The sequence below is a fragment of the Onychostoma macrolepis genome, chromosome 23 (genome assembly GCF_012432095.1).
Source record: "Onychostoma macrolepis isolate SWU-2019 chromosome 23, ASM1243209v1, whole genome shotgun sequence".
NCBI lineage: Eukaryota > Metazoa > Chordata > Actinopteri > Cypriniformes > Cyprinidae > Onychostoma > Onychostoma macrolepis.
Genome location: NC_081177.1, coordinates 24,207,457 through 24,234,459, shown reverse-complemented (window position 1 = coordinate 24,234,459; position 27,003 = coordinate 24,207,457). Strand labels below are relative to the sequence as shown.

The window sequence follows — 27,003 nt, the reverse complement described above, 5'->3', positions numbered from 1 at the left end:
AAATGGATTGCATTTGTTGCAGCCCCACCTCCAGCCTGATTGTTAAAGCGTCTGCTTACAGGATGTTGGTTCACCACATGTCAGATCGGGAAGCTGACTTTCCAACTTTAACTGTTAAAACTGTTAGATACAGTATAACAACTTCAGTCCGAATCATTTTTTTTTTTGTTTCAAACTGAAGAAATCTGTGATAGATGCCACACTTTTTTTTCTTTTTTTTTTGGGCAAATGTGATTAAAATGCACTGAAGTGAGAGACGAAAAGACATTTCATTCTATCTGTTGTTGACGTGCACACATTTAAGGTTCTTCTGGTTCAAACTAAAAGTGAGTGCCTCATAATTTTACAGCTAGAAATGTTTGTTATGATATTTCTTGTGTGTTTTTTTTTTTGCTGGAGTTTCGAATGTCATAATCCAACAGGGCTACTGACACAACAAGATTTGAGGAACAAGGAAGTTCACATAAAACTTTGCATTCAAGATCATTCAAGACATGCAAGATCTTTGTTTGCTTCTGGCTCTGCTTTGACTACAGCTGCAAATGGAAGGGTTCAAAATCTTCGTTTTGACAGGTAAGATGTCATATTTTGACTGAAGGGCTTTAACCAGATGGATGTACATTTTCCCGCTTAGTACATGGCTCCTTGCCACAAATGTAAATAATTAGAAAAAGGAGCATTGATCAGAATCAGTGACAGCGGGGTGATACATTAAGAATATAATTACTAAAAGTCAAGATGACTCGTAGTACCCGGATGAGCCTGTGTTATTAGTTTTACAGGTTGTTATCAGGGAATAACACACCACGGAAAGTCGTGATTGACCAATTAGAATCAAGTATTCCAGAGAGCCGTGTAATAATTACTATTAATGCAATGGAAACCAAGAAAACTAAAACTATCACTATACTATAATGCCTTTTCACATTGAGATCTCTGAATCTTTGTGTTAATTTATAGTGGCAGTGAGTGTACAAGTAACGTCTCAAGACAGCACTACTGGTGAGATTCATATTTTTATACTGCATGGTTTCTGTAGCATCGTAACTGTTGTATTTTTAAGTTTCAAGTAAATTTTTTATATAGTTGTGCATTTAGCTTCTCTAACCAAAGGATTATTCATCCTCTAGAACCTCCAGTTCAGATTTCCAAGCCCAAGATAACTCTGAATCTAGCTCATGAGGTGCTGTATAACACAGAGACAGTCATTCTGCGCTGTGAGGTCTCAGGAGAACCACCGGGGTTACAATATGACTGGTACAAGGACTCAAAAGATCTTGATGAACATCAGCCCAGCATCACTGCGAATGATACTGGAAAATATGAATGCAAAGCAAAAAAAGGAGCTACTGAGTCTGGAAAAAGTGATAGTTACACTTTAACTCTAAAAGGTAAATGAATATCACAAATATGTATTTATTTATATAAATTTGTGTCTTCAAATTTCTCTCTTTACTATGTATACCAGTCCCTGCACCAATGCTGATTTTGGTATAATTGGGCCGAAAAGTCAACGGGCAATTTTGGAGTGTAAATAATATTGGCCTGACTTTTGTGCCATCTTTTTCTGTGCAGATCCCCCTAAAGCAAAGCTGACTGTGGATCCTGACTGGACAGAAGTATTTCCTGGTGAAAACATCTCTTTGCAGTGTTCGATTCAAAATGTATCTGAAAACTGGAATTATATATGGTTCAAGAACTCAAGCAAAATTGACTCCAGTGGTGAAACAAACATAAAAGGAAACACTCTCACACTCTCAGTTCAGTCCAGTCATGACGGGGCATATGTGTGTCAAGCTGAGCTGCAGGACAGAAATGTGACGACTGCAAAAAGTACATTATATTCGTTAACAGTTATAGGTAAGAATCTGCTGTCACTGTAGCTAAAAGCAGTATGTCATGGTTAAATCATAATCTGTTACAGTACATTGTGAAATACAGAAAACAGTACATTGAATTTTGCATGTTAATAACCTTAATGCTTAAGAATTTCAACACTATCTTTTAAGTGCTGTTTATTTCCAGCCTCAGTTTAAGCAAATGTATCTAATCTTAAATAAAACTTGCATAAATGTGACCCTGGACCACAAAACCAGTCTTAAGTAGGGTTGGGTATCGTTTGGGTTTTTTTCGATACCGGTGCCTGAACCGATACTTACAAATAATAAAAAATAAATAAAAATCACCAATTAATAATTGGATTGGCCATTAGCACTAAACACATGATGTCTTTTTCATTCATACTGGATGCCAGAGGGCGCCCTCGCACAAAAAATCCACATATCCAGTCACAGAAGTAGCAGAACTGGTGAAGCTCCAGGAAATCCCCAATATGGACAAATGCATTGCTATGGATGTAACTGAGTAACCAAGATATAAACGTTTTGAATGATAAAACAAATACAATACACACTCGACTACGACAATGTATAGTTTATCTGTGTTATTCAAGCCATCTCTGGTATTATCATAATAATTAAGTATATTTATAATCCATTGCCAATCGATGTATTAGTAGCCTAATGAACATATTTTCTGCCTCATTCTGTGACAAGAAGCTACATCAGATCACAAAAGGAAGCATTTAACTGGTGTTGTGGACTAAAAAGGTTATAATGTTCTCTTTTGTTGGACAACAGGTTTAAAAACGTGAATACAAGATAATTTTAGCTTTAGGCATTTTAATTTAAGAATGTTTAGCTTAGCTAGCTAATGGAGGGCTACTTGCTGCCGTCAGAGCAAGTGTGATTTCTGCATTCACGCACTCCTCGGATGCTCTCATTTCCCGAGTTGTGCTTTTAAGTCAGAATGTGAAAACAGCACGCTTGCGTTACTACAAAGATTTGTTGGACTTGTATTATTAGAGCTTTCCGACTTGAGTTCAAGTGCATTTTCTCAGTCGGGAAATTATTTTTCACGTGAGGTGCCGGTGATGATGCTGCTTCTTACGTTCGTTTTGGAGAAACAAAGGACAAATATTTCAATCGATCGCTCAGGCATGGCACCTAAATGAGGCACCGAAATCTGCGTTCTGATTCGAGTTACAGGCACCTTAAAATGCAGTTCAGTGAAGAAGCGGTATTGGCTTGTATCAGTGTACAGACGTTCATGTCAGCATTTACAGCTTCCCGTCTACTCTTCTTAACAGTGGTCAGACACTATGAGCGGCATGAGTCAGTTAATTTAGTCTTGGATAATAAAGAATAAAAAGCACATGCAACTCAAGGCAGTTATTGTTTGAAGGTGATCCACTCTTTATAATTTTTACCTCTGTGACTCTTAGATTACACACCAAATCCAGAAATCAGAAAACATCAGTGGTTTGAACCCTTCTACACTGATGAACGAGTCCAGCTTCATTGTAACATGTCAGGAGTTGGTTGGGAATACCACTGGAATAAAGACTCAAATCCTCTGATCACAAATCCAGAATTGACCATCGACTCAGTATCTGTCACTGACACTGGTGACTATCACTGCAAAGCACAGAGAGGAGACTTCTCAGTGGACAGTGAGACTCTACAAGTGCGGGTTCAAGGTGAGTCCATAATTTACCTCTTTATAATCATTTCTGTTATGTTAATATTATTCCCATTGTGAATGCATTGAGTTTACAGTGCCTCGGTAAAATTCCCAGGTAATGCATGAACATGTTAGTATTAGGCTCTGTGTTATCTACAGTATCTGACCTCATTCAAACTCCATTTTCTTCTCTTCCTTTAGAACCACCTAAACCACAAATCCAGTCTGATTGGACAGAAGCATTTACTGGTGAAAAAGTCTCTTTGCAGTGTTTGATTAAAAATGTTTCCGGAAACTGGAATTATATGTGGTTCAAGGGCCAGGACAAGATCGTCTCCAGTAGTGAAGCAAACATAAAAGGAAACACTCTCACACTCTCTGTTCAGTCCGGTCATGGCGGGGCGTATGTGTGTCAAGCTGAGCTGCAGGACAGAAATGTAACGACTGCAAAAAGCACACCACATTCGTTAACAGTTAAAGGTAAGAATCTGTTATCAGTTTAGCTAATGGTTTACCTCATGGTTAAATCATAATCTGTAACATTGTGAAATACAGCATTTTTTTTTTTTTTTAAAGGTCTAATTTCTGAAAACAGTTAATTGAATTTTGCATGCTAATAACCTTAATGCTTAAGAATTTCAAAACTGTCTATTTTTTAATTATTTAAGATAGAGTTTTAGTGCTGTTTATTTCCAGCCTCAGTTTAAGCAAATGTTTCTTGGTGTTTCCATTGAAATCTCAAATAAAACTTGCATAAATATAATTTTCTAACTCTTTAAATTACTTTAAAAAAAAGAATTATTTATAAATTATAAGGACAATTGTACATTTTGTACAATTATAAAACTATAATACAGTATAATCCAATAAAAATGTCTAATTCTGCTACATTGTTCTTTATCTGTGCAGAGCTGCCTCAGCCAAAATTGTCAATAGAGTCTCAATGGAATATATTTTACCTAAGTGAGAAAGTGACTCTGAAGTGTTCAATCGATGAAGATTCAAATAAATGGGGCTATGAATGGTTTATAAACGGAGCTCAGCCTCCCAAGAACACAGACATGTCCTTATCTGGAAACACACTCTCCATCAGCTCAGCTAAATCAAGTCATTCAGGACAGTACACCTGCAGAGGAAGACATCTGACGAGAAAGCCAGTGACTACAGGACAAACTGAAGCTGTGCAACTTCATATTCAGGGTAAAACTACTTATGATATTCTATGATTAATAAATATCAATTAAACTGACAGGCACCCAAAAGAGTTCAATGAAGAAGCTGTTGAATATTTTGAATTGCTTTTGAAAATATGATATACTACATGATTCATATGAAAGAAAGAGTTACAGGCACCTTAAAATGCAGCTCAGTGAAGAAGCGGTATTGGCTTGTATCAGTGTACAGACGTTCATGTCAGCATTTACAGCTTCCCGTCTACTCTTCTTAACAGTGGTCAGACACCATGAGCGGCATGAGTCAGTTCATTTAGTCTTGGATAATAAAGAATAAAAAGCACATGCAACTCAAGGCAGTTATTGTTTGAAGGTGATCCACTCTTTATAATTTTTACCTCTGTGACTCTTAGATTACACACCAAAACCAGAAATCAGAAAACATCAGTGGTTTGAGTTGTTCTACACTGATGAACGAGTCCAGCTTCATTGTAACATGTCAGGAGTTGGTTGGGAATACCACTGGAATAAAGACTCAAATCCTCTGATCACAAATCCAGAATTGACCATCGACTCAGTATCTGTCACTGACACTGGTGACTATCACTGCAAAGCACAGAGAGGAGACTTCTCAGTGGACAGTGAGACTCTACAAGTGCGGGTTCAAGGTGAGTCCATAATTTACCTCTTTATAATCATTTCTGTTATGTTAATATTATTCCCATTGTGAATGCATTGAGTTTACAGTGCCTCGGTAAAATTCCCAAGAAATGCATGAACATGTTAGTATTAGGTTCTGTGTTATCTACAGTATCTGACCTCATTCAAACTCCATTTTCCTCTCTTCCTTTAGAACCACCTAAACCACAAATCCAGTCTGATTGGACAGAAGCATTTACTGGTGAAAAAGTCTCTTTGCAGTGTTTGATTAAAAATGTTTCCGGAAACTGGAATTATATGTGGTTCAAGGGCCAGGACAAGATCGTCTCCAGTAGTGAAGCAAACATAAGTGGAAACACTCTCACACTCTCTGTTCAGTCCGGTCATGGCGGGGCGTATGTGTGTCAAGCTGAGCTGCAGGACAGAAATGTAACGACTGCAAAAAGCACACCACATTCGTTAACAGTTAAAGGTAAGAATCTGTTATCAGTTTAGCTAATGGTTTACCTCATGGTTAAATCATAATCTGTAACATTGTGAAATACAGCATTTTTTTTTTTTTTTAAAGGTCTAATTTCTGAAAACAGTTAATTGAATTTTGCATGCTAATAACCTTAATGCTTAAGAATTTCAAAACTGTCTATTTTTTAATTATTTAAGATAGAGTTTTAGTGCTGTTTATTTCCAGCCTCAGTTTAAGCAAATGTTTCTTGGTGTTTCCATTGAAATCTCAAATAAAACTTGCATAAATATAATTTTCTAACTCTTTAAATTACTTTAAAAAAAAGAATTATTTATAAATTATAAGGACAATTGTACATTTTTGTACAATTATAAAGGCTATAATACAGTATAATCCAATAAAAAATGTCTAATTCTGCTACATTGTTCTTTATCTGTGCAGAGCTGCCTCAGCCAAAATTGTCAATAGAGTCTCAATGGAATATATTTTACCTAAGTGAGAAAGTGACTCTGAAGTGTTCAATCGATGAAGATTCAAATAAATGGGGCTATGAATGGTTTATAAACGGAGCTCAGCCTCCCAAGAACACAGACATGTCCTTATCTGGAAACACACTCTCCATCAGCTCAGCTAAATCAAGTCATTCAGGACAGTACACCTGCAGAGGAAGACATCTGACGAGAACGCCAGTGACTACAGGACAAACTGAAGCTGTGCAACTTCATATTCAGGGTAAAACTACTTATGATATTCTATGATTAATAAATATCAATTAAACTGACAGGCACCCAAAAGAGTTCAATGAAGAAGATTTGTTGAATATTTTGAATTGCTTTTGAAAATATGATATACTACATGATTCATATGAAAGAAAGAGTTACAGGCACCTTAAAATGCAGCTCAGTGAAGAAGCGGTATTGGCTTGTATCAGTGTACAGACGTTCATGTCAGAATTTACAGCTTCCCGTCTACTCTTCTTAACAGTGGTCAGACACCATGAGCGGCATGAGTCAGTTCATTTAGTCTTGGATAATAAAGAATAAAAAGCACATGCAACTCAAGGCAGTTATTGTTTGAAGGTGATCCACTCTTTATAATTTTACCTCTGTGACTCTTAGATTACACACCAAAACCAGAAATCAGAAAACATCAGTGGTTTGAACCCTTCTACACTGATGAACGAGTCCAGCTTCATTGTAACATGTCAGGAGTTGGTTGGGAATACCACTGGAATAAAGACTCAAATCCTCTGATCACAAATCCAGAATTGACCATCGACTCAGTATCTGTCACTGACACTGGTGACTATCACTGCAAAGCACAGAGAGGAGACTTCTCAGTGGACAGTGAGACTCTACAAGTGCGGGTTCAAGGTGAGTCCATAATTTACCTCTTTATAATCATTTCTGTTATGTTAATATTATTCCCATTGTGAATGCATTGAGTTTACAGTGCCTCGGTAAAATTCCCAGGTAATGCATGAACATGTTAGTATTAGGCTCTGTGTTATCTACAGTATCTGACCTCATTCAAACTCCATTTTCCTCTCTTCCTTTAGAACCACATAAACCACAAATCCAGTCTGATTGGACAGAAGCATTTACTGGTGAAAAAGTCTCTTTGCAGTGTTTGATTAAAAATGTTTCCGGAAACTGGAATTATATGTGGTTCAAGGGCCAGGACAAGATTGTCTCCAGTAGTGAAGCAAACATAAAAGGAAACACTCTCACACTCTCTGTTCAGTCCGGTCATGGCGGGGCGTATGTGTGTCAAGCTGAGCTGCAGGACAGAAATGTAACGACTGCAAAAAGCACAGCACATTCGTTAACAGTTAAAGGTAAGAATCTGTTATCAGTTTAGCTAATGGTTTACCTCATGGTTAAATCATAATCTGTAACATTGTAAAATACAGCATTTTTATTTTATTTTTTTTAAAGGTCTAATTTCTGAGAACAGTTCATTGAATTTTGCATGCTAATAACCTTAATGCTTAAGAATTTCAAAACTGTCTATTTTTTAATTATTTAAGATAGAGTTTTAGTGCTGTTTATTTCCAACCTCAGTTTAAGCAAATGTTTCTTGGTGTTTCCATTGAAATCTCAAATAAAACTTGCATAAATATAATTTTCTAAGTCTTTAAATTACTTTAAAAAAAAAAATTATTTATAAATTATAAGGACAATTGTACATTTTTGTACAATAATAAAGGCTATAATACAGTATAATCCAGTAAAAAATGTCTAGTTCTGCTACATTGTTCTTTATCTGTGCAGAGCTGCCTCAGCCAAAATTGTCAATAGAGTCTCAATGGAATATATTTTACCTAAGTGAGAAAGTGACTCTGAAGTGTTCAATCGATGAAGATTCAAATAAATGGGGCTATGAATGGTTTATAAACGGAGCTCAGCCTCCCAAGAACACAGACATGTCCTTATCTGGAAACACACTCTCCATCAGCTCAGCTAAATCAAGTCATTCAGGACAGTACACCTGCAGAGGAAGACATCTGACGAGAACGCCAGTGACTACAGGACAAACTGAAGCTGTGCAACTTCATATTCAGGGTAAAACTACTTATGATATTCTATGATTAATAAATATCAATTAAACTGACAGGCACCCAAAAGAGTTCAATGAAGAAGATTTGTTGAATATTTTGAATTGCTTTTGAAAATATGATATACTACATGATTCATATGAAAGAAAGAGTTACAGGCACCTTAAAATGCAGCTCAGTGAAGAAGCGGTATTGGCTTGTATCAGTGTACAGACGTTCATGTCAGAATTTACAGCTTCCCGTCTACTCTTCTTAACAGTGGTCAGACACCATGAGCGGCATGAGTCAGTTCATTTAGTCTTGGATAATAAAGAATAAAAAGCACATGCAACTCAAGGCAGTTATTGTTTGAAGGTGATCCACTCTTTATAATTTTTACCTCTGTGACTCTTAGATTACACACCAAAACCAGAAATCAGAAAACATCAGTGGTTTGAACCCTTCTACACTGATGAACGAGTCCAGCTTCATTGTAACATGTCAGGAGTTGGTTGGGAATACCACTGGAATAAAGACTCAAATCCTCTGATCACAAATCCAGAATTGACCATCGACTCAGTATCTGTCACTGACACTGGTGACTATCACTGCAAAGCACAGAGAGGAGACTTCTCAGTGGACAGTGAGACTCTACAAGTGCGGGTTCAAGGTGAGTCCATAATTTACCTCTTTATAATCATTTCTGTTATGTTAATATTATTCCCATTGTGAATGCATTGAGTTTACAGTGCCTCGGTAAAATTCCCAGGTAATGCATGAACATGTTAGTATTAGGCTCTGTGTTATCTACAGTATCTGACCTCATTCAAACTCCATTTTCCTCTCTTCCTTTAGAACCACCTAAACCACAAATCCAGTCTGATTGGACAGAAGCATTTACTGGTGAAAAAGTCTCTTTGCAGTGTTTGATTAAAAATGTTTCCGGAAACTGGAATTATATGTGGTTCAAGGGCCAGGACAAGATCGTCTCCAGTAGTGAAGCAAACATAAAAGGAAACACTCTCACACTCTCTGTTCAGTCCGGTCATGGCGGGGCGTATGTGTGTCAAGCTGAGCTGCAGGACAGAAATGTAACGACTGCAAAAAGCACACCGCATTCGTTAACAGTTAAAGGTAAGAATCTGTTATCAGTTTAGCTAATGGTTTACCTCATGGTTAAATCATAATCTGTAACATTGTAAAATACAGCATTTTTATTTTATTTTTTTTAAAGGTCTAATTTCTGAGAACAGTTCATTGAATTTTGCATGCTAATAACCTTAATGCTTAAGAATTTCAAAACTGTCTATTTTTTAATTATTTAAGATAGAGTTTTAGTGCTGTTTATTTCCAACCTCAGTTTAAGCAAATGTTTCTTGGTGTTTCCATTGAAATCTCAAATAAAACTTGCATAAATATAATTTTCTAAGTCTTTAAATTACTTTAAAAAAAAATTTATTTATAAATTATAAGGACAATTGTACATTTTTGTACAATAATAAAGGCTATAATACAGTATAGTCCAGTAAAAAATGTCTAGTTCTGCTACATTGTTCTTTATCTGTGCAGAGCTGCCTCAGCCAAAATTGTCAATAGAGTCTCAATGGAATATATTTTACCTAGATGAGAAAGTGACTCTGAAGTGTTCAATCGATGAAGATTCAAATAAATGGGGCTATGAATGGTTTATAAACGGAGCTCAGCCTCCCAAGAACACAGACATGTCCTTATCTGGAAACACACTCTCCATCAGCTCAGCTAAATCAAGTCATTCAGGACAGTACACCTGCAGAGGAAGACATCTGACGAGAACGCCAGTGACTACAGGACAAACTGAAGCTGTGCAACTTCATATTCAGGGTAAAACTACTTATGATATTCTATGATTAATAAATATCAATTAAACTGACAGGCACCCAAAAGAGTTCAATGAAGAAGATTTGTTGAATATATTGAATTGCTTTTGAAAATATGATATACTACATGATTCATATGAAAGAAAGAGTTACAGGCACATTAAAATGCAGCTCAGTGAAGAAGCGGTATTGGCTTGTATCAGTGTACAGACGTTCATGTCAGCATTTACAGCTTCCCGTCTACTCTTCTTAACAGTGGTCAGACACCATGAGCGGCATGAGTCAGTTCATTTAGTCTTGGATAATAAAGAATAAAAAGCACATGCAACTCAAGGCTGTTTTTGTTTGAAGGTGGTCCACTCTTTATAATTTTTACCTCTGTGACTCTTAGATAACACACCAAAACCAACCATTACAAAACATGAGTGGTTTGAGTTGTTCTACACTAATGAACGAGTCCAGATTAATTGTAACATGCCAGGAGTTGGTTGGGAATACCACTGGAATAAAGACTCAAATCCTCTGATCACAAATCCAGAATTGACCATCGACTCAGTATCTGTCACTGACACTGGTGACTATCACTGCAAAGCACAGAGAGGAGACTTCTCAGTGGACAGTGAGACTCTACAAGTGCGAGTTCAAGGTGAGTCCATAATTTACCTCTTTATAATCATTTCTGTATGTTAATATTATTCCCATTGTGCATTCATTGAGTTTACAGTGCCTCGGTAAAATTCCAAAGAAATGCATGAACATGTTAGTATTAGGCTCTGTGTTATCTACAGTATCTGACCTCATTCAAACTCCATTTTCCTCTCTTCCTTTAGAACCACCTAAATCATAATCAGTTGCATTGTGAAATACAGCCATTTTTAAAGTTTCTTATTTCAGAAGACATTTAATTGGATTTTGCATAAATTATAACCTTATGCTTATTTGATAACTCTATGTTTATTAAATATTGTCAACATTGTATGTTTTGTAATTATTCAATATTGAGTTATTCAATTTGTGCTGTTTATTATCAACCTCAATTTAGGCAAAACTTTATTGAATTTTAAATTATAATAAATGCATAAAAACAAATAAGTATTTTTAGTCTTTAAACTACTTTATAATTATATGAAGGACCATTATAAAATAATGTACATTGTCAATAGTGTCAAACATTATTTTATAACTAAATTTATCATATGTTATACAATTATAAAGGATCACAGCCAACAATACTTCTGCAGCAAGATCCATCATACCCAGAGATCTACACTGGAGAACAAGTCAATGTTTGAAAATGTTAAATTCTGTTATGCTGTTTATCTGTGCAGTGCCACCTAAACCAGAACTGTCAATCACGCCTCAATGGAAAACATTTTACCTGACTGAAAAACTGACTCTGAAGTGTTCAGTCAATGAAGATTCAAATAAATGGGGCTATGAATGGTTTAGAAACGGAGCTCAGCCTCCCAAGGACACAGACATGTCCTTATCTGGAAACAAGGATAAGGATATTTCCTTTGCTGGAAACACACTCTCCATCAGCTCAGCTAAAGCGGGTCATTCAGGACAGTACACCTGCAGAGGAAAACATCTGACGAGAACGCCAGTGACTACAAGACAAGCTGAAACTGTGCAACTTCATGTTAATGGCAAGTAAAACTGCTTTTGAAAATATGATATTCTATGATTGATAAATATGAATGAAAGCACCTTAAAGTTCAGTTTAATGACGAAGACATCATTGAGAAAAGGCCAATGAAATTGCCAAACAAAATTTGCATAGCTGGGCACACCACAGACATCCGGGTATAAACAGACCAGCATGGCATTTGCTCACTCGTTCTGTTCTTCAGAGCAATGCATTCACCTCTCGATCTCCTCGTTGTTGCATCTATGGCACAAACGGCAGTTTCTCCTTTGCCCATACACATATAAGTGTAGTGAGAGTACCCCAGGGTGCTTCAACGGTGATCTTTGAGAGCAAATTTCCTCTTAAAAGATCAATTTCTCTAAAAGAGCTTCACAGATGGATTTGTGTGTTTATAACATGCCTTTTCATCCTGTCCTTCTGGTTGCGGTTTGCACATCCCACCCTCTGACAGACATGATCGCTGTGCGCAGTGTTTGGCCGTGCCCATGCTGAAGCAGCTTTTGTGGATAGTTTATGTCCTTCTTGTGCAGACATGGCTATCGGCACATTGTGCTCGCTGCTTGCATTCTTTTTTAAAGACCGCGAGTCACCTCAACTGCTTCCCGTCCTGGCCCTTCTACTTCCGGGTACGAGGCCAAGATGATGTGTACTGAAGGAGAGCAAGGAGATGTTGAGGGAGCAGTTCTGCCAGATGAATTCCCGCGGACGTCTCATTTCTCCAACTGCACATGTTCTCCAGTAGACATTCTGAGTGAGTTCGAGACCGTGGGTTTGATCTCTCATTCAATGCTGAGGTTTGTTCGACCAGAAGGCTCTCGCCGGCATCCAATGGGAGGTCAATACTCACGGCGTCGGACGGGTAAACCTCGCCGACCGTGTAATGGAAAAGGTAAGGTTGTCTGAACAGAGAATGAACAAAGGCTAGAATGAACATGGCGTTGAGTGTGCGGGCGGTACTGAAAGGCTGGGAACTTGTGCGGAGGGAGTGGATACATTTGGTGGGAATGTCTAACGTTATGGGTAATCTGGAATTGGGACGAGTAGGCCAGGATCGTTGGATTCCCCTGATTAGCAGGGAGGTTTGTGAATTACTTATTTCAGGCAGAGGGAGCGCCGTACATCAGCTTGTGGAAAAATTGGATGCCGCTTAGGTAACCTTTGATGGCCATGGAGACGCGATCCACCAACCTTGGTAAAAAACCTCCGAAGCCGATTGAGGGAGCTGCGTCTGTAAATAGTTGGATGTCGACAGAAGACGAAACAAGGTTATTATTGAAAAGGGAAAGGCCGTTCCATTGTTTAACCCTTTCACACGTGAGTTTAAAATATTATAGCTCTGCGTGTTTTTTTAGGCGACCGTTATTTTAGAATGTATGGCCTTATTGTTTCCATGGCGACGAGTCATGTGACACACCGCAGCCCTAATAGCGCTGTATGACACATGGATTGCTTTTATTTTGTTTTTCCTTTTTTTATTATTAATATTCACAAACATACTCGCTATATTATGAAATATCTGATATTCCGATTCTGAAATATGTGCAAGTAAATGTATTTGGTTGTTTAAACACTTTTATAATGATCGTGTTATTTGATCTATACCGGGTGATGGGCTTACCGCCATGTTTGTTCGCGCTGAATCCCAGCTGTGGGATTTACAACACGTAAATTCATCCTCTCCTCCCGAAACACATTAAAGTAAGTCTCCAGTAAACTGGGAGAAGAGCAGAGTAAACTTTAAAGTTATCTACACAATCTGTATATGATATCAATAAAAACATGTCGTCAGATTATATTTGTAAGGATCATTATTGCTGCTTCCATAGACATCAGCGTATATTTTACAAACTATAAATGTATGGTTTTGCTAGTACTTATGTGTATTTAAATGTCTGAAATCTAAAATTAGCATTATATGGTTGAAAACACTGAATAAGTGATAATATGACAAGCGCTCGTGTGTCTGATCTGGCTCCGCGCCAGAAAGCAGATTTGAATTCAGCAGTTGATGACGTGACGCACTGAACGTTCTAATCACACCGGTGTGATCGTACGCTCCAGGGACCAGCCAAGACTGATCACACCGGTGTGATCGTACGCGTTAAAGGGTTAAGGAACATTATCCATAACCTGAGTTCATCACGGCACGCGCGAGATAAGGAAATGAGATCCTTGAGGGAGTGAACCGAAGAAGCGAGTAAGAAGAGATGCGAGATGAAAGGGCGGTCTTGGAGAATGATGTGCATGGTGAATTTTAAATGCCCGAGCAGTGACAGGAGTTCACGTTTGGAATAGCTAGAGCTGGAGGGTAGAGGAGACGAGGATTATTCTATCGATCTTTTCCTTAGGCAGGGAGATCTGGAATTTAGCTGAGTCTAGGTTTATGCCCGAGGAACTCGATGAATGTAGCGGGACCCATGGTTTTTTCCTGAGCGATGGGGATCCCAAGCTCGGAAAAAACTTTTTGGACTGTGAGGATGTGGGCGGCTGGGATGGCATCAGGGAATGAAATGACTAGAAAATCATCTAGGAGGTGGATGAGATGGGGAATTGCGTAATTGTTCGACAAAATCCAGCAAACAGCTTCTGATAGCATGTCGAAGATTTTTGGGCTGCTTTTGCATCTGAAAGTTAAGCGGACGGCGAAATAGAATTTTCCGAGCCACCATATCCCGAATAAATGCCATGAATCCGGATGGATAGGCATCACTTAGAAGGCAGAAGTGATGTCTATTTTTCCGAGCCAGGCTCCTCGACCCGCGATTTTAATCAATTCGACTGCCTGATCTATGTCGTGGTATCTGAGAGAAAATTTGTCGAGGGGGATCAAGCTATTGATGCCTGGGACTGTGGAATTATGAGGTGATGACAGATCGATAATTAGGCGTTTTTTACCTGAAAATTTTCTTGTAGCCACTCCAATGGGGCTGACACAAAATACTTCGAAGGGGGGTTTGTCAAAAGGCCCGATCATGAAGCCTGATTTGACTTCCTTTTTGATAAGGTCGTCTACGACGTCGGGCTCAGCGTGGGCGGATTTGAGGTTATTACAGATTAAATTTCGGGAAAGCGCGCATTCGACACCGGGGTTAAAACCATGACTGAGGCCGGACAGAAGATAATTAGAGAATTCTTTGTCTGGATGGCCAGACGAGAAATGTTCACGGGAGTCGATAGGTAATTTTTAGATTTTTTATTCACAGCTTTGTACACTGGACAAACAATGCGAGCGTGAGCTCCGCCACAAAAGCTACAGATGTGAAGATAGCGGCAGCGCTGTCTGTTGCATCTCCCGGAATTAAATGCGATACATGGCTGCCTGTTGTCCGCTGCAGATGTTGCTGTTTGCTCCGGGTCTGAGTTCGCAGCAGTTGCGGATCTTGGGATGTAGCTGGAGGATTTCACAGAGATGGGCTCTGGGCATGGGATTATGGAGGGATTAATTTGTGGGCAAGTCATGGTGGAGTGAGCGACCGACCTGCAAACCGCACACGAAATGTTAATGCAGCCTAGGAACACCCTGCTGTGGAGATCTGGATCGAGTGCGCCCCAGTAAGGGCACTACTTCCATTGCATGACTCGAACTGCGCATTTTACGGAAAAAAGTTTGTGGTACGTGAAAAAATGCCCCCCTCCATAGGACAATGCGAGCTTGGCTATGATTGCCAGGTAGTCATTCAGTTCACGTCGCCTGTGAGGGAAGGCTGAACAAATGATCTCTGTGAATTGGCTGAAAGCAATGGAGAACTCAGAAAAAGAAAGTATTCAAGATAAAAGGGGGTTTGGGTTCTTTAACGTGACTGAAAAATCCCTGCAGTCTATCTGTCGGTTAGAGTCGGAAGTGGGCAGGAGAGAAAGTAGTGAGGAGAGATCGAGATCCGCACCTGCTAATATCTGCGCTCGGATGTTGTGAGCCACTTGGGGAGGTTCAGAGGCAATGGCGTTTGGTGGGACAGGCATTGGTGTTGTGGTGAAGAGCGAGTATTGTGGTTTCACTTGGAGGAGAGAGCTGTAGGGGGCTGAGTGAGGCGGCCAATGCGGCCGAGCGTTTGCTTGGGTTGCGGGCCCCGAAACTGAAAGAGGCGGGCGGCGGGGCTGTGTGAGCCGGCCACTGTGGCCAAGCGCTTGCTTGAGCTTTGAGCTCCGCGCTAAAAGGGTCGGGCAGCGGGGCTGAGATTGGTGGCGGCAGCCAAGCGCCCGCTAGAGCTGCGGGCCCCGGTGTTGCTGAAGGAGGGGCCGGGCGGATGGCTGGGCTGTGGCCGGAGCCGCATAGGGCCTTGCGGCAGCGGAACTTGGGCGCGGCCCAGGCTTGCTGGCGGCCTGGAGCCGCGGTTTGATGCCCACGGAGAGTTGGGCCTTGTGCTGGAGGAAGGTGGAGGAGTCCTGCGAGGCATGACCGAAGGTTTGTTTTGCTTATTAGCAGCCTTTGGGGCTGGGGTGGCCTTGGGAGAGAAGTTAGTTGGTTGCAGATTTTTGTGCAAGTTATATAACTCTGCTTTATTTAACTTGCGTGAAGGCTGGACGTCGGAGTTGGTCAGCACTTGCCTCAGACTCAACATGGCCCACTTCCCTATGGGTGGAATCGTTGGCCCGATTGAACGGTAGGAAGAAGCCAGGGAATCGGCTGGGGTTCTTGCTGGAGGTGGCGAGTGTAGGCCTAGGCGTATTGGGAGGCGAGTGGCTACTCGAGCCGAAGAACGCCCGCGAGATGGAGCCTGGGGCTCGATTGCGTTGCTACGCGGGGAAGGAGTGGTCCTGGGGCCGGCTGGCTGCGGCGATGGGACCGGAGGAGAGCTGGACTCATCTCCAGACGAGGAAGTTTGTCTCTGCGACATGGTGGTAACGATAGACGGACGAACCGAATGCTGATTAACCGTCAGTGGATAGAGGTATGTCAGCTGTATTTATACCTGTGCGTTGATTAACTTGAGTGCGTTCCTCTTGTGTTTGATTAGGCTAAGTATTTGACGTGCTCCTCCCGAACTTTATAAAACATCATTTAGAGATCAGGTCGTAACCTTGCAAGCTATCCCCCCACAGAAGGGTGACCCTGACCTCTCTCTGTTGTGCCCGGTGTGAGCCATATGCGTCTATTTGGAATGCACACAGAATTTCAGACAGTCTGAATAGCTCTTTGTCTTCTTCAGAGGTCAGCAGGAGGGGAATTCTGTTTTCAAACAAAAGATCTCCCACTTAAGCTTACCATGCGCACTGGGAGTGAGGGCACACTCAACCAGAGGCGTTGCTGCTTCATCAGCCTTAGCGAATGGTGCCTCATTAGCAGAGATTTGTAGAGCAGCAGGTTGGGCTACACCTAATACATTTGCCAGATTCTACAATCTGAGAATTATAACAGTTTCATCTAGAGTTTTGAGCACTAGCTCTTAAACTCAGGTGGCTGGTAGTGTGTAGAGCTTGCATTTAGCCCTTTCCCCTCTCTGAGGTGATAATGTGTGCTTGAGTCTAGTTCCTTCTTATGAACCCTGGACTACCCTTCTATCACTCAAGCACTTCCTTACATAGCTGAGTTTAGTGGAGGAACTCGCTATAAGAATCCATTATGAGTGAGTATCCCTCGAACTCTCATAATGGATTAGAGCTCCATATGTTGTGGCTCCCTTTGGCAGCCCCATATGTGTATTAGTCCACTGCTCTGTTCCGAATGGGATTCAGTGTTTCCTCTAGAAAGTCAGTCTGTCACTTGTTTCTGTGCTTGGTAGTTCTCTCCTTATGTGGAGGCCACCTCAGAAACCTTCCTTATATAGTATTCCATTTTATTGAGTCCATGGGATATATCTCCATATGTTACCTCTCCTTTGAGTAGGATGTGGTCTCTGTAGTGTTCTTTCCTCTTGGGAAAATTAATGCTTATTTACATAACCCCCAAACATTACAACCAGAACTTTCCAACCTCCATTTATTCTTGTTTTTTCTCAGAATGAGAAAAGGCTCCAGCTGGAGGTGACCTCTACCTTATATGGCGGCTTGGAGAGTGAGGTTATAAGTCTTACACATTGGAAGGTTAGGGGGTGGTGAAGTGCATTTGGTCATGGCACCAAGGTTTTTTGTTTTTTTTGTAAACAAAAACTAAGATGTAAACGATTGATTAAAAACGCAATCATAGACTACATTTTGTCACGGTGCACACAGCAGGGAGGAACGAGGAGACGAGGATAACTTGAAAATAACAGTCTTTAATGAATCCAAAACAGACAAGACAAGACAAGACAAGACAAGACAAGACAAGACAAGACAGGGACACACAGGAACACCGGGGAGTAACAAGTAGACCAGATGAAAAGGAAGTAAACAGGCAGGAACTAAATACACATGATAATTAGACACACACAGCTGAACGAAATCATACACAATCACACTTAACAAGGACAGGAACAGGAAAAACCATATATGGACACAAGAGGGCGGGAAACACACGACAGAGAACTGACACATTTACACTGGCCCAACAATTTTTTTGCTCACATCTGACACAGATTGGAATTTGTTGCACACATGTAAACACAAAAATCCGCACGAGATCCGATTGTTTCGCATCCGATCTGGGCCACTTCCAAATGTGGATTTTAATCGGATAATCGATATCTGGACATCCAACCTACGTCTAAACACACATATCCTACATTATATTTCTCAGCAATGAGGTGATAACTTACAAACTGTTTTTATAATTAAACCAACAAGCTTCAATATTAGGCTACTCACTTGTGCTCTCTCTCTCTCTTTCTCTCTCTCTCACACATTAATTCATTCAAATTCATTCAATCTTACAGTGCTACTTTATTTCACTTCAGAATTCTACATCTAACGAGCTGTAGATAAAATAACAAATGAAAATTACCGTTATTTTCTGGTCTTTATCCTTTCAGTCAGATTTCTCATGTAACGGAAGCAATCAAAGCCAACATTATGCACTCTAAGTTGGTGTTTTGAAGAGAAACAGACACACAGTGCAACATGGTAATTAAATACAGAATAACCAGGTTTAATTAATTATCATCAGTAAATCCATTATTACATGTAAAGCATTCAATACATTTAGAAGAAAAAAAAGAAAAAAAAAAATATATATATATATATATATATAAATCAAATAGATGCAAATAGTTAATTTACTACTATGTCATGATTTATGTTCTTGAGTGTGGACTGGTTTAACTTGAGTGGAAAGTATCAGTGTGTGTTTGCAGCTTTCTGGTTATGTTGAACTCAGTTAATTTAGCACCAGATCTAGAACAACAAGCACATGCAACTCAAGGCAGTTTTTGTTTGAAGGTGGTCTACTGTTTCTAATTTTACCTCTGTGACCCTTAGATAATACACCAAACCCAACCATTACAAAACATGAGTGGTTTGATTCGTTCTACACTGAGGAACGAGTCCAGCTTCATTGTAACATGTCAGGAGTTGGTTGGGAATACCACTGGTATAAAGACTCAAAACTTTGGATCACAAATCGAGAATTGACCATCGACTCAGTATCTCGTACTGACACTGGTGACTATCACTGCAAAGCACAGAGAGGAGACTTCTCAGTGGACAGTGAGACTCTACAAGTGCAAGCTGAAGGTAAGTTGTGTCCATATAAACTACCTCCTGTGGCCATTTCATTTATAGGATATAACCATGGCAGTGCACTAAACAAGTTTAAAATGATAAGCTGACATGGACAGTTTACTCAAAAAGAAAACATGACAATTCTGTCATCATTTCACTCTCATGTCTTGTTGTTTTCGACATGTACTGTATGACTTTCCTCTTCAGTGGAAAACAAAAGATATTTTGATATCAATTAAAAATGTACTCACTTTTGTCCATACTAAAGTAATCTAATGTTGTTTTGAATGCCACTCACTTTCAAAATGTCTTCATTAAAGCTAGGGAAGGTGATTTCATATAGCTAGCTTTGAAAGCATAAGATCCCACCCTCCCTGCAAATCACTCTCCAAAGCCACGCCTCCTCCAAAACACATGAACTGGCACAGGCAGACCAGAGACTAACCTGCAACACAATGAGAGACGGCGCTGGTGGAGGGTTGAATGCAAAGCTGTCAGATTACCTTATATCTCGCTGGGTCTGCAATAGCTTTAAAGGGATAGTTCACCCAAAAATGAAAATTCTGTCATCATTTACTCACCCTCAAGTAGTTCCAAACCTGTATGAATGTCTTTGTTCTGCTGAACACAAAGGAAGATATTCTGAAGAATGTGGGAAACAGAGCTGTATTTGCTCTGTATTTTTTTTCCTACTTTGGAAGTCAATGGTGCCCCAGAACAGCCTAGTTACAAACCTTCTTCAAAATATCTTCCTTTGTGTTCAGCACAAAGAAATTCATACAGGTTTGGAACTACTTGAGGGTGAGTAAATGATGACAGAATTTTCATTTTTGGGTGAACTATCCCTTTAATGGAACGCGCTGATGACGTGTCTCACGCAGTGCTCATGTCTGCGTGAACAGAGTGAGCATAGGTATGCAAATACATACATTGACAGGCAGGTAGGACAGCCTATGGTACAGTAGCCTTCGGACCAAGGAATATGATTGGATGAACATTTTATTGTCCTACAACTTCCACAGACGATATAAATACATATAAATACATTTAGACCACTTAACTTAGTGATTGCTGTCGGGATGTGAAGACACGTTCAACCGGCATAACAAAAAATGTTTTGAACCAAATCACCTACCCTGCCTTTAATGCTCCACAGAAGAAAGTAAGTCATACAGGTTTTGGAACGACATGAGGATGAGTAAATGATGACAGGATCACTTTAAAAGTGTAGTTTAGCCTACTGAATGATATGCTTTGAACATATATGGTAAAGTAGTGATTTCACAAGTTTGAATAGTTACTAAAACTGGTAAAAGTAAAAGGACTAAGGTCTACTGATTAGAAGGCTCACTGTGAAATATATTTTATTTAAAAATGATAAAGTAACGTATTACTTTGCTCTTAGCTCGTCCACCTGCATTCCTGAGTCTGGAGACTGAACTGAACGACATCATGACTGGTGATATGACTCTGAGATGTAACGTCTCAGACGGCAGACAGTGGAACTACACCTGGTTCATGAACGGAAAGCAGCTCAATGGATCCTCAGATGTAATCAAAGTGACAGGAAATGAAGAAACAGTCAAAAGTGAATTCAAGTGCAAGGGAATTAATACAGTGAGACCGCTGTACTCCGCTCTGAGTGAAGGCTTCATAGCCAATAATATTAGTGAGTCATGGGAATATTTACTATTAAACCTGTATCACACAGTGTATTGATGTGAATAACTTGTGAATTAGAACGATGTTGGAATGTTTTTAAGATTTTTGAAATCAAAAATTTTAGTTTTTAGATTTTCTTTTCAGTGAGATTATACATATTCTGTCAACATGACAGACAAAACAGACAAATCAAATGTTTCAAGAAAACTCTTATTTCTATATAATATATAATGTTTGGAGGATATGTTGCTTTAACTCACTTTATCTAAATGTGTGCATTTCCCTTATTATTACAGTATTCAAAAGAAAAATACTGCTGGCCATCTCAGGATGTCTCGTCTGCTGTATTGTAATCCTGATCATTGGATGCATCGTTCTAAAAATCACCCGTAAACCAGGTACAATCAGGAAATAATGCATATACGTCTGAAATTAAGCTTCTTTATGCTGTTGGTCTTGCATGCAGTGTGCATTTACACCAAGAACCAATGACTGTCCTTGTGTCACTCATTGCTTAGACTTACTACAAATACTATAGTACCACTTCTGTTTACACTTGGTTTGAGTTATGTTAGTGTAAACACGGCTTTATTTGTTGATATTTACAGTTGTTTTAAACAGTGTCTACTATAATGTACACTCAGTGTAAACACAATTTACTCTCTAATACACTTAGAGTAAATAGCTGCTTGCCCTAAAATTTAAAATGACTTTTAAACACTTAACCCATTGATGTAATGATGATTTGCTGACCAAGAAACATGATTATTATCATTGTTGAAAATAGTTGAGCTGCATCATATTTTTGTGGAAACATTTTAACACATTTTTAAGGATTTTTTGATAAATAGAAAAAGAACAGCATTTATTTGAAATAGAAATCTTTCATAGCGTTGTCAAAGTCTTTGACTTTGGTGTCACATCACACCTTAAATGGTTAAAAAGATCTGTCCAATGTACCGGATATCATGTATCAGGGTTGATTTATTGTGATTATCTAACATTATGTTTTAGACTTAGCATTGTACACTTAGCATTAGCTTGTTTTTTTTGTTTGTTTTTTTAATTACATTTTACATGTAAATATTTCTTACATAAATGTTCATTTCTTATCATAAGGGGTAAACGAAACAGCACCAGAGGACCTGTTTTTCTCAATGACAGACTCCAAGAACCGTAAGTTTTGGAGTGTACAGTGTGTGCATGAATGTGTAAAATTTCTCCACATTTACATTTATATGGGTCTTTGATTACTCTGCAGAAACTGCTTCGCCCATGAAAGAGTACATGGACAGCATACCAATAGAGCTGGAGGGTATGTGCTTTTAATGGCATTGCAATCAAACCAGTTTGCTATTTTGCAAACCTTATACTTTGTAATAATATTAAGTGACAAATTCTCTGGCGTTTTTCATGTATTACAAGCCAAAAGTATGATTTTGTGTTTTTAAGCTACTGTAAAAGTAATCACCACACTCTCTCTGATATCATTCAGAATGTCAGGAAAAAGATGAACTGATCACTGATCATGCTTCAGCTGTTCATGAGGATTGTGTGATTAAAGGTAAGAGACCTAACAAATGTATATCTATAAATCATATCATAATATTTTAACAGAAAGCATCATTTTGCTGTACAGTAAACTGTAAAAAAAAAATTCTGTAAACAGGTCACAATGTACTGTATTAATAGGAAGGAATTTTATTTTTCTGTATTTTTAATTTTGTACTTCATTGCGTTGTGTTTTAGGGTTAATTGAAATTTCGGCAACACTTTATTTTAGGGTCTCTTAACTAGTTGCTTATTGGCATGTATATTACTAGAATATTAGCCATTTATTGGTACTAATTAAGCACATATTAAAGCCTTATTCTACATGATCTTATTCTACATCCCTAATCCTACCCAATACCTAAACTTAACAACTACCTTACTAACTATTAATAAGCAGCAAATTAGTAATTTATTGAGGGAAAAGTCATAGTTAATAATGAATTAGTGTTCCCTATTCTAAAGTGTTACCGAAATTTCTCCTTTTTATACATCAAATACAGGATTATGTAATGTTTCTGAGCTATGAGTCTATTATACAATCTAATTTTAGAAAATGATCACAAACGACTCTCACAATTTTTCTGTTAAAGATGAAGACACACCAGCGTCAGAAGCCAATGGCCTCACGTCATTTAAAGGTAAAGTTAAATTCAGTGTTATTGTAGTATCATTGAGAAACCATTATAGCTTTAATTCATATTTTGAATTAGTTTTCATTTTTATATTTTCTGTTTTCATTTGATTTTTGTTAAAGTTTTAGTAGTCTATTTGTTTTTTGTCTTTCTGTCTTCTGTATTAGTTATATATATATATATATATATATATATATATATATATATCCATATAGTTTTTAATCATTTTATTTCATTTCCTTTCATTTTTTTAATCTTATTTTATTATATTTTATTTTTATTTCAATGTGAAGTTTTTTTTTTTTAGATTTTGTTTTATTTCCATTAAAGTTCATTTTATTTCATGCAACATTTTTTTTTTTTTTTATGGTTTTAGTTAACTATAATAACCCTATAGTTAAACTGCACTATTTTAATTGCATTTTGTACTTTTTGTAGTAATGGGACTGAAAAGTTATCTTTGGGGTTAAACAGTATTTTGAAGCCCAGTGCAATGTCAAGTTGTTTCGAAACAGACTGCCTCAATGATTTTATTAAATATTATGCATAATATTTATGCACTTTGTACAGTCATAAAAACATAGTAATCATGTAAATTATCCCTGTAAATGCAAATAAAAAAGGGTTCCAAATGTACAGTGTGGAATCTCAAAACATGACTACTAACAAGTAATTACCAAAGTATGAGCTTAAAGTATGAGATAAACAATTTAATGTGTGATACACCCATGAAACCAGATTTTGAGCTTACTGTCATATTTCTGCCTCTCCAGGACTCTGAACCGTTTTCCCAGCAATCACCATCATGATGGAGTTTCTGTATTTGCACTGAGGCACAGCTAAATTACATATGCTTATTTTAAAATGACTGCATTACCACGTCACTTTGTCTAGTAGCAGCTGCACTTTTAAAAGCTAAAAACCAGCTTGTTTACAGTTTTTAAAAATGTAGAACTGAACTGCAGTGTTGTGGAGACATATAGCTGTAAATGAAGACTTGTAGGGGGTGATTATAGGGGGAGATGAATAACGGACAGCGAGAAATTACAATTATCAGAAGAAAAAAAATATTTCTGTATATATCTGTACATACATATTGCAAATATTCAGAGGTGGAAAGTAACGAAGTACATTTACTCGCGTTATTGTAATTGAGTAGCTTTTTTGTGTACTTCTACTTTTTAAAGTAATTTTTAAAATCTGTAATTTTACTTTTACTTAAGTAGCCTATATTTTGTTTGAAGTATTGTACTTTACTACATTTTAAAACACATTTATTACTGAGTAAAAAAAAAAAAAAATGGTTCCCTGGAAACTACTGCAGTAAATAATGGGCAGGAGAACAAACTGGCGCTAAAAAATCACAAGAAAGATTCAGACGGACATGACAGGAAGTTATGGTGCAGACCCAGCTGAAAACCAAACCCTGAAGTTGAACTCGAACCCCTGGCCATGTGTATGCTCTATTATGCAGTGTAAGCTGTGTTTGCCTAGGGAGTTGCCAAACTAGCAGTTTATAAAATCTCGACACCCTTCGCAAGCATGTAGAGGAAAGGTAAATACTTGCATCGTTGCATTGGTGGTTAAAGTGAAGCTTTGACAGTTTAGCAAAAGGTTTTGCACAAATTAGCCAAAAAGACTGTGGTGCAAGGTGTGCGATTTATAGCCAGTCGTCTGCGATGATATCGTAATTGTTGTTTTAATGATGTGCGATTTGACATTATCAGTATTTTGCCAAAAAACAAACAAAACTCTCCTGGAGTGCCGTGAAGTCTAGTAGATTAGACTAGTGCGCATGTGCATTTAGAGTGTGTTCTTTCACTGCGTGATTCAGTCTGTTAAAATGCATTTAGAATGATCACAAAATTGAAGATTGTCATAAATCCGGTCCATGGACTTCCGTTCACTCACCACCAGAGGTCACTCGCTCACCACATTGACTCTTGCACTACACTACTGTTGCACATCACCCCCAGACTACAATTCCCATCATCCATTGCACTGACGACACACACACACAGCTGATTGCACTGATCACACAGCTGATTCCCATCACATGCTTTACTTAAGCCATGGACTTCCTCAGTCAGATCGCCGAGTATTGTTCTCTAACAATCACGGACCTTGTCTAAGTGCTAACATATTACACATGCAATGGATGATGGGAATTGTAGTCTGGGGTGACGTGCAACAGTAGTGTAGTGCAAGAGTCAATGTAGTGAGCGAGTGACCTCTGGTGGTGAGTGAACGGAAGTCCATAGAACGGATTCATCACAAAGATATAGGGGCAAAAAATGTCATATAGTAAATCAATATCACACGAAGAGTGCCGTTTTTTTCTCCAAAAATCAGCATGATTACATATAGATTTTTTACAATAGTTCAATTAAGAAACACCATTATTGCCTGTTTTTGCTCTATTTCGACAACAAAAATAATTCCAAACACAGCTACCATAGCACAGTTTTGCATATCTGAGCAATGACGGTATTTCGTTCCTGAATGAATCAACTGTTTAAATGATTCTTTTCAATCGCAATGGCTCACTTATTACCAGTGACTTGCTGACACCGACTGGCGGTATTAATGTCACATTTAAAGTATCTTTTTTTTATTTTTATATATATATAATTTCAAACGCGTATTCAACATTTTATGTCTTATTTATCAAAACATTATTTCTGCATTTGTAACTGCAGGTCAAATGCATTCATGTCCTGCATTAAACAGTGTGTAAATACATACATGCTACTTCAGATGAAGCTTCTGTGTTTCCTCTGCATTGCAAAGATGAATTTTGTTGATACTGATTTAATTTGCCTGGGAACAGCCCAAATGTCTTATTATTCTAAATAACTGATTCCTTTAATTAAAAACAACTAGTTTGAAATGTATAGGCCTATCCCAGGGGTGTCAAACTCAGTTCCTGGAGAGCCGCAGCCCTGCCGAGTTTAGTTCCAGCCCTGCTCCAACACACATACCATGTAGTTTTCAAATAAGCCTAAATGATTAGATTAGCTGGATCAGATGTGTTTAATTAGGGTTATATCTAAACTGTGTAGGGCTTTGGCCCTGCAGGAACTGAGTTTGACGCCCTTGGCCTATCCCAGTTTTGCATCCCTCCCACTTTTAAAAAGTAACGAAGTAATTTTTACTCTGAGTAAATTTTAAATGAGCTACTTTTTACTTTTACTTGAGCAGATTTTTAAACTGGTACTTTTACTTGTACTTAAGTAAAATTTCATTAATGTAATGGTACTTTTACTTGAGTAGAATATTTTCGTATTCTTTCCACCTCTGCAAATATTACAACACAACACCATAGAAAACAAAAAGTGTTGATTATAATACATCTACCAGATTGTTTTGTTATTGTAATTTACTTGCATATTGAACAAAAGCTTTTCTTTTTTTTTTTCATCTGTGTGAGTGGCATATGCTTACTTTTTATTATTATTATTGGAGATCTTTTGTTAAAATATATTTTTTCCTATTAAGATGGTTTTAAGTGTTTTGTTGTGGATTATTTACATTTAAATAAACAAGTATGCTACAACAATCCTTGTTTTCTAATTGTTAATAATTAACAGTGCATTCTTTTTTTTTATTAAATTCCACTGTTTATTAATATTTACGTTACGTTTTAATGCCTCTAGACTCAGAAAAAAAAATGGCAAAAAGAAATTTTGTTTATAAATGATGCTAGTAGTAGTAGCTAGC

The 27,003-nt window shown here is 38.2% G+C and overlaps 1 protein-coding gene across 6 annotated transcripts in view; it reads left to right on the top strand.

The window, feature by feature from the left end:
- Window positions 1-202: 202 nt before the first annotated feature.
- Window positions 203-27,003, top strand: part of LOC131531705 (hemicentin-1-like) — a 103,937-nt gene continuing 77,136 nt past the window's right edge. For 2 of the 6 annotated variants that reach the window (XM_058762679.1, XM_058762678.1), the window contains exons 1-16: window positions 203-326; window positions 423-573; window positions 961-1,002; window positions 1,131-1,391; window positions 1,576-1,860; window positions 3,284-3,538; window positions 3,724-4,002; window positions 4,432-4,722; window positions 5,108-5,362; window positions 5,548-5,826; window positions 6,259-6,549; window positions 6,936-7,190; window positions 7,376-7,654; window positions 8,091-8,381; window positions 8,769-9,023; window positions 9,209-9,444. In XM_058762679.1, the coding sequence (XP_058618662.1) occupies window positions 543-573; window positions 961-1,002; window positions 1,131-1,391; window positions 1,576-1,860; window positions 3,284-3,538; window positions 3,724-4,002; window positions 4,432-4,722; window positions 5,108-5,362; window positions 5,548-5,826; window positions 6,259-6,549; window positions 6,936-7,190; window positions 7,376-7,654; window positions 8,091-8,381; window positions 8,769-9,023; window positions 9,209-9,444 (3,585 nt within the window). In that variant the 5' untranslated portion in view covers window positions 203-326; window positions 423-542. Of the gene's footprint in view, window positions 327-422; window positions 574-960; window positions 1,003-1,130; window positions 1,392-1,575; window positions 1,861-3,283; window positions 3,539-3,723; window positions 4,003-4,431; window positions 4,723-5,107; window positions 5,363-5,547; window positions 5,827-6,258; window positions 6,550-6,935; window positions 7,191-7,375; window positions 7,655-8,090; window positions 8,382-8,768; window positions 9,024-9,208; window positions 9,488-9,922; window positions 10,214-10,600; window positions 10,856-11,537; window positions 11,859-19,192; window positions 19,448-20,840; window positions 21,105-21,393; window positions 21,496-22,216; window positions 22,274-22,358; window positions 22,413-22,592; window positions 22,662-23,241; window positions 23,290-24,056; window positions 25,211-27,003 lie in introns of those variants that run through there. The other 4 variants (XM_058762681.1, XM_058762680.1, XM_058762682.1 and 1 more) reach the window with 4 other exon arrangements.